The 12,793-nt window shown below is 38.4% G+C and overlaps 2 protein-coding genes across 2 annotated transcripts; one reads left to right on the top strand and one right to left on the bottom strand.

Annotated features, from left to right (window-relative positions):
* Positions 1-1,779: 1,779 nt before the first annotated feature.
* LOC137249133 (collagen, type I, alpha 1a-like) lies at positions 1,780-4,670 on the bottom strand. Its single transcript, XM_067780384.1, has 2 exons — positions 3,577-4,670; positions 1,780-3,514 (listed from the first exon to the last, which is right to left on the bottom strand). The coding sequence occupies exons 1-2, from the start codon at positions 4,397-4,399 to the stop codon at positions 2,838-2,840; spliced, it is 1,500 nt and encodes a 499-aa protein (XP_067636485.1). The 5' UTR covers positions 4,400-4,670; the 3' UTR covers positions 1,780-2,837.
* Positions 4,671-6,896: 2,226 nt separating this feature from the next.
* CCT6 (chaperonin containing TCP1 subunit 6) lies at positions 6,897-12,474 on the top strand. Its single transcript, XM_067780385.1, has 2 exons — positions 6,897-7,214; positions 10,786-12,474. Exons 1-2 carry the CDS (start codon positions 7,078-7,080, stop codon positions 12,242-12,244), a joined length of 1,596 nt encoding a protein of 531 aa, XP_067636486.1. The 5' UTR covers positions 6,897-7,077; the 3' UTR covers positions 12,245-12,474.
* Positions 12,475-12,793: the final 319 nt, after the last annotated feature.

The raw sequence follows: 12,793 nt of genomic DNA on the forward strand, positions 1-12,793 counted from the left end.
ATCTTTTGTTTTCTTGCCTATATCGAATTTATTTTTCATTGGGCCATTAATGAATGAAATGAGGTTGCATACAATAATGGCTTTGTATACAAACACTTCGCATACATCCATAATAAATACATATTTACTCTAAGCATTTGTCTGTTTTCTATTTGCATAATCTACGCTTTGTTTGCTAATAAACAACCAAATAAAATTTTTTAAGTCAGAAATTACGATTAAGCTTGTTGTTGTTGGTTCAAAGCTATTAAATAAATACTAAGTAAATTAACAAATAAAATATGCAGGAGATATAAGTTGGCAGCGAAGCTAATGATACTCTGGTGGAATATTTAAAATGTGACGTGTACGACTGACCACAAATGGGTTGACCTTGTGGTTTAGGAAATCAATTAAAAGTGCTATGGGTGCTATCTATGGATAACTATTATTGACTATAGTGAAGTAATTTAAATATGTAGTTGGTTTCTTTTTTTAGTAAATATCAATAAAATTAGTAACAAAATTAATCATATAACATAGCACACGTACAAGCGTATGATAGCGTCAATCTTCTTTTCTATTTCTTTCCATTTGCTTTAAGAACTGACAGCATATTGACTATATGCGTACCGGCCTTGCTTAGCAGATTAAATTAGCACCAAGCCTTTTCGTTCCAACCGAGATTTGTTCAGATGCGCTGCATCACAAACGGTGCGTCATACTGAATCCATATATGTAATAAAAGTATTATATATATAACTGCATCTTCTCTTGACTTATATCGCATTCTGCAGCTATTTCATTCTTATATTTCTGAGAAACAGCTTAAAAATTAGGTGGCCTTATTTATTTTAGTATTGTAACGAATTTCGGGAAATTCCGCTTATTTGCAACCTTCTACTAACGGTCGTATCGTTAAACTGTTGAATAAATACCTGCAACATTCAATAATGCAAAATGGTCTTTATTATACTACTTTGAAAATACATCACAATAACACTTATACTTCGCAACTGATAGCGTGCTTAAATCAAACTGATTGCTCATGCCTCAGCATGTGCTGCTTTTATTCTCTTCGGTTTCCTCTTTCGCATATTTCTAGGCGTTTCTTCTTCTAGAATTTACTACTCAGTTACCAGCTATAAACTACAGATGCACGTTTATAGCTTCTCGCATAGCAATATGTGCGTGTATATGTGAGTAATACTTCCACCAATGATTGCATACTTTTGTGAGTACCTCAGATATATGCATGCGTTTGTGCGTATCTTTCCGCTGCTTCTCCGTTGCTTGTATGTGCATATGTCTAGACATAATGATTGATTTGTTTATGTACATACCAGTGACTACTTAGTATCGACTTAGATGATAGTATCCCTTAGTGTTGCTAATATTCGTCACAGTATTCTTACTTTTTTGTGGGCCTTTACGCTCTCTGAAGAAAGTATTTGTCTAAGAAGACAATGAACATTTCGGGAAAAAGCCCGACTTACATAGAACGTTTTTCCAATATATACGCGCAGCACATATCTCAAGTGTTTGCCTCACTTCACATTCCACAAACACCCTGTTGCATAGTGTAAAAAATATGTACACAATTGCTGGTAATATTAGTATCTAATCTCCTAATAATTATTATAAGTAATACAATTCTAAACATAAAAAGTTGTACAGAAAACGAATAACCGGTTGCATACTTTGTTCACAAAGTGAAACATTTCATTGCAATTAAATACAACGCTTTTTATATCAATTTACTACAACAATATAAAATATGGAAATTAAAATTCTTCAAGATTTGCTTTCAGTGTTAGGTGCATAGAAGCGGATTTTATTGGTATATTTTTAATTTTTGAATATCGTAAACATGTTAAGTGCATTTGTATCTATCACAAAAATTTACCAAAACTACTACATATTCATATATGAATTTAACTGACAATCGGAATATCGAATTATGGACAATTGAAATATTACGTTTAACATGATTTTTTCCTAACACTTTTTTCTAGTTAACATTTAATATTCATTTTATATTTTTCAAATTTTTTCTTAACTATTGTAGTTTGAAGACAATTGTTATTTCTGGTTTTATTACCCATACAACTTCATGTTTGTAGAAATTATTTAGTAGATGCACAAGCAGACTGCATTTAAATACTTAAATAAATACAAAATACAAATACATAAACCTGTATTAATAAATTCATAGGCATGTAGTATACAAAAAAAAAAAATTCCCTAATTGGTTTTACAAAAGGCGCGAGTACATTTCAGATTTAATAAGTTTTTTTTTTAAAGAATATACACGAATATGGCTTAATGAATCAGTGACTATGCACTGCACGTTTTAAATATTATGAAGGTTAATTTTAGTGTTTAATAATTTAGATGCAAGTAAATGACTGAAATACATATATTTGTCTAACATTTTGTTCTTAAGTAGTAACAATAAAATAGAATGCATAATTTTGTTCATTTTTCTTTAACATTTAAAGCAAGCTTGCATATACTACTAATATTTTATTTGATCAACTACTACAATATATATATATTTTTCGAATTTTTAACAAAACTTAATTTAAAAATTAACAATGCACTTTAAAAAGTGTCTGAGATTACAATAGTACATTCGAAGTGTGATGTATGTAATGCGAATTCCAATAATATAACATTGTGTGAGATGCTTTAAGTTTTTCAAACCAAGCTTTATTGGCGCTTGTGACATTGATTTTTTAGTTTTGTGTTTAACATTTCTTACTGATTTTTTTACTATTCACTACCCTTTTATTGTTGTTGCCGTTTATTTGCTAACTTGCTGCTAATTATAAACAAGTTTTTTCTCTTGCCTATATTTAACGCATACCAACAAAAGCAACTAACAATGGCATTAGCATGGCAAACAAAGAACTGTAGAGCGCACCAGCAGCACTAAGACTATTGGGTAGCGGTGTTGGGCTTGCTTGCAATTGCTGTGATGCCGCCGTGACTGGGTTAAGTGGTGCCAATGGTGCGCTACCATCTGCTGGTGGCATTATAGGTGATGTACCGTTCATTTCAGCACCAGCAGCGGGTGGTGGTGGTGGTGCTGGATAACATGCAATTTTCTCAACTTCAATCATTTTGGTGTTATCGGCTGGATCTGTTTCATTAATGCGCACTGGTACACAAATGATACCACCTGCTGGTGGTGGTTGTTCGCCTGTTCCGCCTGGTGCGGCTGCTGGTGCGGCTGCTGGTGCTGGTGTTGCACTATTGTCACCCATAGGTGCGAGCGGTACATTTGGTACAGCAGGATCGGCTGATGCAGATGCAGCAGCTGGCTGTGTGCCGTTTTCACCAGCAGCGCCGGCAGCATTTGTTGTAGTCACCGAACCCGGTGGTCCATTATTTATGATAATGATTCTATCGTCATTCGAGCCTGATTGTCCAGCCGCTGCAGCCGGTGCAGATTCCACAACACGTGTATGTGTCGGTGTGAGCGCATGTCCAAGTAGAGCGCCACCAAGTGCGCCCGCAGCTAAGCCAGAGCCTGTAGAAAACAAAATTGGATACATTTTGAATTTTGTTGGTATTAACTGATATCGAACTCACCAAATCCTAAACCAGAAGATGTTTGCTGTGGTGGTGATGAGTAAAAAACTGCGCCTGGCGGTAATGCAGCGCCAGGAGCTACATAAGTAGCGCCTGCAGGTACACCTCCACCCGGATAATAACCACCACCGCCAGCTGACATATGACCACCTCCCGGATGGTAACCGCCGCCGTAGCTTGGCATATGTCCCGAAGATGGATAATATGATGCTCCAGCTGGTAGTGATCCGGGCGAATGATAACTTGCGCCAGCAGGCAATTGTCCAGGCGATGAGTAGTATGTAGCACCTGCTGGCATTGCATCAGGTGCATGATAAGTAGCGCCGGGGTATGAGCTCTGCACGCCATGCGTGTTGGTAGCTGTTATGGGTGTATGTACACCCGTTGCGCTACCATAACTGGGTGGTGCAGCGTTGTTAGGCTTGTACGCTGGTGCTGGTTCATGTATATTTGTATGCGCACCTCCAGCAGGATTGGAAGCTGAATATGCGGGTGGTGGTCCTTGCGATTTTGGGACATTCCAGCCAATAGGTTGCGAATTGCCGGTACTACCTCCTGGTGCTGCTGCTGGACGATTCGGTGCGGAATTATAACCCGAATAGCTTAATTTGGCTAAGTCACCGTGCGAATTACTTACACTGCCGCTGCCACTTTGTGTTGGATAACTGGGTTTTGTCACATGTCTACTATTACTGGATGGTGTGCGTCCGCTTCCTGTCTTGCGATTACTGCTAAAAACGCGTTTTGCATTACTGCACTGGAAGTTGTGGCTGAGCAATAAAATTGCAAATATGGCAATCGATGCGCAATTTAATTTCGCCATTTTCACTGAGTTTTTTGCACTGCAAAAACCTTTCCCTACGGAAACTGGTTTTTTAGGTAAGTTCTATTTCCTATAGATCTTGTTCGCGTGTCTACTTTGTCACTCAATCAAGCAAATTAATTACACTTTGCTAATCACTAATGTAATCAACGTGTTTTTTGCAGAGTACTTGATCACCAAGCGTTAAAATCAAAATTTTTACTTTTCTGTTGCTTCGATTCGTTTGCACTGAATCATTCGTCGACGGAAAGTTTCTTTTGATTCACTATACTTAGGGATGTTAAATTGGCGGGTAATGGTTAAACAGTCGGTTCACAATCATAGTGTACCTATACAAGTGTGTTCACTAAGCGATAAACGTCAAAACTACAAACAGCCTCGCTCACCTGATGGAAATCTCAGGTCTAGAGTCGCATTTTTGGTCTCAACGACAACATTTTTGACTACCAATCGTCTCGACTTTTTCAATTTTTCAATCATTCGGCGCATTCGGTAATGGTATCCATTTTGAATTCGCTGTCATTCCGAATCCAGCGAGTGCCTGTCAGAATGCTTGACAGATAAGTCAACACACTTGTACTTGTACACTATGTTCACAACGATTGAAATGTTAAGCTGCCGGGCAACGCACAAATTTGCTTAAAGCTGGAGACATTGGTGCTTTATCAGTAACCGTATCGGTAACCTTTTAATAGCTGATTCGACCAACCTTATGAGAATCAATGCAATCGATTATTGGTGCCGCTAAGGTCGTAACCGTATCGTAGCCAACCAATTGGGTTTTGGTTTACCGTCGTAACGATAAACAGCTGATTACGTTAGGGATACGGATACAGCGATACGACATACGGCACCAATGACTCCGGCTTAAAGCTGGAGACATTGGTGCTTTATCGGTAACCGTATCGGTAACCTTTTAACAGCTGATTCGACCAACCTTATGAGAATCAATGCAATCGATTATTGGTGCCGCTAAGGTCGTAACCGTATCGTAGCCAACCAATTGGGTTTTGGTTTACCGTCGTAACGATAAACAGCTGATTACAGCTGGAGTCATTGGTGCCGTATGTCGTATCGCTGTATCCGTATCCCTAAAGTAATCAGCTGTTTATCGTTACGACGGTAAACCAAAACCCAATTGGTTGGCTACGATACGGTTACGACTTTAGCGGCACCAATAATCGATTGCATTGATTCTCATAAGGTTGGTCGAATCAGCTGTTATAAGGTTACCGATACGATTACCGATAAAGCACCAATGTCTCCAGCTTACGTTAGGGATACGGATACAGCGATACGACATACGGCACCAATGACTCCGGCTTAATGGTTACCACAGCAACGGGTAGTTGTGTGCGTATCGGTCGATATCGTGCTTAAACGTTTTTGTTGTCGGCTTCGCGTTGATGAAACTCAAAATTTTTAGATTTTTTCGCTTGACTGCTGGTCTATTTGATCGCGGCCTGGTTGACAAGCATTAGAGCCTTCCGCGATTTTCAACCAGATTGACAGAATTCTTGTATGTGTGCGTGTCGGGTATTTGACGCTTGCCCCGCGACTATCAAATAAAAAGCCATCAATCAACATTTGCATTGAGAAACCATAGCATTCGGACGTGAATATGTCATCATCGGATGATGACTTTTTTTTACTTGCAACTACAGCAGTTTTATTAAATAATAAAAAAATTAATACAAATTTGATCAAATAATAATAAAAGCTTTACATTCCATAAAGCTGGTAATTATTGATAATTTTCAATAAATTTTAATATGAATTGCTTTTCTTCCGCGCACTTGTTCATTTTGAATGTCGACACAAACTAAATACAACACTGCGTTTTGTCAATCACACCCCGCGACTATCAAATAAGCTAGCGTCAAATGAAAAAATCAAAAATTTTTGATTTTCATCAACGCGTAGCCGACAACAAATACGTGTGTCACGAAGCCACCCGACTGCACTAACACACACAAAATTCAGTCAATCTGGTTGTAAATCGTGGAAGGCTTTTAATGTGTTAGTTTTGTGAGAACGTGCAATGAGCAACTTCGCGGAAGAAAGATTTTCCGTTGCGGTTTATTGAAACCTACGAATGCAAAGGTCGGAAGGAAAAAAAAATTTGCCAAAAATCAGGTAATTTTCTTAGTGGCTTAAGATTAGCATCTTATTATATTATAATAGAATAAGCTACAAAACTGCATACTCGAAAAAATTCTTAGAAGAAAGTTTAAACATTTTTATGAAAATTCGCAAAATTTACAAGCAATAAAAAATCGTCATCCGATGACATGTTTACGTCTGCACGCTACGAATTTTCAATACAAATGGTGATTGATGCTTTCTGCTTGTGTGGTGGCGGGGCAAGCGACAATCACCCAATACACACACAACCACCCGTTGCTATGGTAATCATCAAGCAAATTTGTGCGTTGCCCGGCAGCTGTAAATTACTAATTTGACAAAAGATGAGTATTTTACAATATCTCAATTATTTGGTGGATTTTACTGTTTTGGTCAACACTGAACACGCCCTCATTGCACATTAGCAGATTTTTTTTGTGCAAGGAGTAGAAATCTTTTTGTTTAAAAATTTGCAACGTACCGCTGAAATCTAATTTTGATTAATTACATTTAACGTTAACTAAAAGAAAACAATTGATTAACCTACATAAACCATGGCTTCGATTAGTTTGTTGAATCCAAAGGCTGAATTTGCACGTGCCGCACAGGCGTTGGCCATTAACATCTCGGCCGCAAAAGGCTTGCAAGATGTGATGCGTACTAATTTGGGACCCAAAGGAACAATGAAAATGTGAGTAGAAATGATATTTTTCAATATTTAAACTATAATTATAATTTCGTGTATCGAATTTAACCATTTTTTGTATTAAAAAAGGATTGATCATCGCTCATATGGCTGCAATCGCAGCTGCCGCTGAATTTTTAGGTTAAGTTTGTGATTCGTCATCAGCAGTTTTTTTTGTATTTTGTTATTGGCTGATTTTAATGCCCTCCTTTTCTGGTCGTTGTTGGAGTTGTAGCAGTGGTTCGCCCCATAAAATAATTGCGATCAATAATCAATATCTTCGGTAATTGTCTAGTTGAGGGATCGACTGCTAATACGCTAACAAAAATATCGAGAGAGGGTTCAAACGACGCGTCTTGACATCAGTATAAATAATCCGAAGGCGGAATATAAAAATTTGGTAGTAGTGCAGTTTAGGGGCCCCACCCTAAAGTTGGCCCAAGGTCTTCGAGTGAGGTATCAAAAGACGCGTATTAATCTCGAAAACAATAATCCGAAGGCGGAAAGAAAAATTTTATCTCTGTGCGGAGATATTTGCAGTTAAAGTTGGCGATTTTCACGTGGTTGTTGTTGTGTTGATATCCACAAAAAAAATTGTGCATCACCGTGGCGGTAGCCACGGTTATACCACACACCCGGACTTGGCATGGCGTAGCCCAGGGTTATTTTTTAGAAGCGCGGCCGAAGGCCGCCAACGCAGAAAGATGTTCTGCCCAAAAATACTATGGATCCCACCCCCGGTTTCGGAAGTACCCGCGGGTCTTTTTTCCCGCGAAACCGGGGTGGGATCCATGGTATTTTTGCGCAGACACCTTTCTGCGTTGGCGGCTTTCGGCCGCGTTTATAAAAAATGGTAATAGTCTAGTTGAGGGGTCGACTGCTAATACGCGTCAAAAAATATCGAGAACAATAATCCGAAGGCGGAAAAGAAAAATTTTATCTCTGTCTGGAGATATTTGCAGTTGAAGTTGGCGATTTTCATGTGGTTGTTGTTGTGTTGTACCCCCAAAAAAATTGTGCATCACCGTAGCGGTAGCCCCGGTTATAGCACACACCCGGACTTGGCATGGCGTAGCCCAGGGCTTTTTTTTATAAGCGCGGCCGAAGGCCGCCAACGCAGAAAGGTGTTCTGTGCAAAAATACTATGGATCCCACCCCCGGTTTCGAAGGTACCCGCTGGTCTTTTTTCGGTTTTTCGTTAATATCTTTTGAACGAGTTAAAATTTTTCGTTTCTGCCTTCGGATTATTGTTCTCGAGATTAATACGCGTCTTTTGACACCTCTCTCGATATTTTTTAACGCGTATTAGCAGTCGACCCCTGAACTAGACTATTACCCCAACTTCAACTGCAAATATCTCCGGACAGAGAAACAATTTTTCTTTTCCTCCTTCGGATTATTGTTCTCGAGATTAATACGTATTTGACACCTCTCTCGATATTTTTGGTAGCGTATTACCAGTCGACCCCTCAACTAGACTTTTACCATATCTTCTACCGGGTGTTCAAGGTAAATTACAATTTCAACAGGCTTTGGCCAAAGTCTTATGGATTTAGAGGCTCCATCTTATTATTGAAAATATGGTGTCTATGTTTAAATCTATGTTTTCGGGTATATGTCATTTAGAACGAGGTTCACCGGGCTTTTATCTACATAAATAAGTGGCGAATCATGATGGATTCGACCGAGGGCCTATCAATGCTCATTAGGATCAAACGGCTGAGTTTTTATTCGCTGTATTCTCCCATAGTGATAACGGAGATGACTCCCTAAATTCCTGGAGGGCGGGCTCTTTTATCAGATATAATTTGCAATAACCATGGTCCTGGGTATTCTACAGAAACTTTGTTCAAAATGTCGATCCTTTCCCTTGTGGCGAGTATTCCCGACTCGCTGTATAAATGGTGTCCGGTTGCATAGAAGAAATCCCGTGGCAGCTCTGAGCGCCAGGTATTTCCTGTAGCCCTGCATGCTCCATTTAAGCTCTGCGACCATATCGTAGCACACAAGAGGCGTACCAATTAGTTTATAGGTTGCTTTGTCTTTGCCGAAGTGCTGACAGAGAGGATCTTGAGGATTTTGTTACGGCTCTGAACTAAAGCTACAATTGCGGCTGCCTGCTCGCCAAAATATCCCATCGACGTGTGTCCAATATTTCCAACATTTGGTGGGCGAGGGCGCGACGAAGCAACGTAAGGAGGACTAATTTCCTCAGCTTCAAAAAAACCATTGACAAAGAACTGAGCATCGATAACACTTGGAGGAGTCGGTCAAATGTTGATCAACATCATCATGCATTTTAGAGAAAAGAAACGTTGGGTCCATATAGCCTTTCAAGAAGAACTTCTACACTCTGTTTTTTAGATATACCTATCCGCCATATACAGGTCGTTTAAATCAGAAGCACTGCTACAACAACATCAAATCTGACGAAAATGTGATTTCTGCGATCCATTACCTTATCTGAATGGAAATTTATGAACGAATTTTTCATTGGGGCTTAATACCATTCTGCTTACGAAAAGGATATTACAGATAGTCCAAGCCTTATCGATTTTTATTAGGCATAGCTAAGTTAATTTGCTAATAACTTAAATTTTGTGATGGAGTAAGCGCATTTAGCCTACAAATTCGAGTATACCATCAAATTTGTAATAAAAGCTGCGCGAAAGGAAATTTTATATTTCCAAAAAGGCGGCACTGAAACATGGGCATTTCAAAGCCGCTCGAATATCGAATAACAATAAAATATACGATAATTTAATGATTTAATTGTTTCTAGTTACTGTTGCTGACACCATGACCGAAACTGGAACCTGAGATAAACCGTTAAACAGAAACCGAGACATATATATATATAACAATATACTAAGTTTTTTTGGTGTGTTATGTGTTAGATATATATCTTGTATGTAGATTGTACTTTTGTCGCTGTAATATGTATTCAATTACTGCGAACTCTTGTACCTTCAAATTTGGAAGCAATAAGCGCATTTAGCCTACAAATTCTAGTATACCATCAAATTTGTAATAAAAGCTACGCGAAAGGAAATTTTATGATATTTCTAAAAAGGCGGCACTGAAACATGGACATTTCAAAACCGTTCGCATATAGAAGAACAATAAAATATGCGACGATTTAATTGTTTCTAGTTACTGTTGCTGACACCATGACCAAAACTGGAACCTGAGATAAACCGTTAAACAGAAACCGAAGCATATATAACAATATATTAAGTTTTTTAGTTTGTTATGTGTTAGATATATATCTTGTATGTATATTGTATTTTTTGCCGTTGTAATATTTATTCAATTAGTGCGAACTATTGTACTTCCAACTTTGTGAAGCAATAAGCGCATTTAGCCTACGAATTAGAGTATACCATCAAATTTGTAATAAAAGCTGCGCAAAAGTAAAATATTCCAATGTTTATAAAAAACAATAGCGAAATAGAAAGATAAATTTATTGTCGCTGAAATATTGCTGTACAATAAAATAGGTTTTACTATAATTTAATACCAACTAAATAATTTTGTACAATTTGAATTCTAATACAAATTTATATCTTCTCCACAGGTTGGTATCCGGTGCTGGCGACATTAAAATCACCAAAGATGGAAATGTTCTTCTGCATGAAATGCAAATTCAGCATCCAACTGCTTCGATGATTGCGCGCGCAAGCACTGCACAGGATGACTCAACTGGTGATGGCACGACATCAACCGTGCTACTAATTGGTGAGCTGCTTAAACAAGCAGATATTTTTCTTACCGAAGGCCTACATCCACGCATCGTAACTGAAGGTTTTGAAAAGGCATGTAACAAGGCTTTAGAGGTGCTGGAATCAGTGAAAATTCCCATTGAAATTAATAAGAAAAACTTAATGGGTATCGCCAATACCAGCTTGCGCACCAAAGTACACCCTGGACTGGCCGATATACTAACTGAAGTTTGCGTTGATGGTGTTTTGGCTATACGTCAGGATGATAAACAAGTAGATTTGCATATGGTTGAATTAATGGAAATGCAGCACAAGACTGCCACAGATACCAGTCTCATACGTGGTATTGTTATGGATCATGGCACTCGTCATCCTGATATGCCTAAACGTTTGGAAAACGCTTATATACTCACTTGCAATGTTTCGCTGGAATATGAAAAGTCTGAGGTAAGCTCGGGTTTCTTTTATAAAACTGCTGAGGAGCGTGAAAACTTTGTACGCGCTGAACGTGAATTTATCGATAAACGTGTGCAGAAAATTATAGCGCTGAAACGTCAACTTTGTGATGGCACTGAAAAAACGTTTGTTGTTATCAATCAAAAAGGTATTGATCCCATGTCATTGGACGCTTTAGCCAAGGAAGGTATCATGGCCTTGCGTCGTGCTAAACGCAGGAATATGGAGCGTTTAGCTTTAGCATGCGGTGGCACTGCTATGAATTCTTTTGATGATTTGGAGGAATCTCATTTGGGTTACGCTGGTGTTGTGTACGAGCATGTGCTCGGTGAGAATAAATACACTTTTGTGGAAGAGTGTAAAAATCCGCAATCTGTAACAATTCTTATCAAAGGACCTAATAAGCATACCATTTTGCAAATAAAAGATGCCATACGTGATGGTTTGCGCGCCATCAATAATGCCCTTGTGGATAAATGCGTTATACCAGGCGCCGGTGCTTTTGAAGTGCGCGCTTATAATGAACTTATGAAGTACAAGGATACTGTGAAGGGTAAAGTACGATTGGGTATACAAGCGTTTGCTGAAGCTTTATTGGTCATTCCAAAAAATTTGGCTATTAATAGTGGTTATGATGCTCAAGACACCATTGTTAAACTAACCGAAGAGGATCGTCTCAATCCAGAGCCGATAGGACTGGATTTGTCAACGGGCGAGCCAATGAAACCTGCAGATATGAGCGTTTACGATAACTACATTGTTAAGAAACAGATTTTGAATTCATGTTCAGTGATTGCTAGCAATCTACTACTGGTGGATGAAGTAATGCGTGCTGGTATGACGAGTCTCAAGGGTTAGTTGTAGCTGTCTCCTACAAGAGCAAGGTCACAATGTCTCAAAGAATACCCGCATTCGTTCTATACTGTAACATACTTATTATTCAATGTATTTTTCTTTTAAATGTAGTTTTGTAATATGAAGATGGTTGTTTGCTACCTACTCTTCATAATTTAAGATTTCTATCAATCAGGCACGCTTGAATCATATAAACTAACTGATTTTCAAATACATACCAGCTATTAATAATATCGAACCTTTTTCATTAAATAAGTGCATTTTCATTTTATGAAAATCTTAAACTATTTAGTAGGCCACAATTCAAGATGAATATCCTGGGGTGAATGATGAATCTTATACTCGCCATTATCTAGTAATTAATTGGACTAGAGTTGCTGTATACTCTCCATAACCACGTCAACCGATATACCCGCCGAAGTCTTAACCCTGAACCTTAATTCCAGGAACATCCTCAAAGAGTATTTGTTGCGCTCAGATTCATAACTTTAGGTAGAAGCCGTTAAGGTAATTGTTTACTTTAGCTCACAACTGCTAAAACCCGACCAATCG

The sequence above is a fragment of the Eurosta solidaginis genome, chromosome 4, assembly GCF_040869045.1.
Source record: "Eurosta solidaginis isolate ZX-2024a chromosome 4, ASM4086904v1, whole genome shotgun sequence".
Classification (NCBI taxonomy): Eukaryota; Metazoa; Arthropoda; class Insecta; order Diptera; family Tephritidae; genus Eurosta; species Eurosta solidaginis.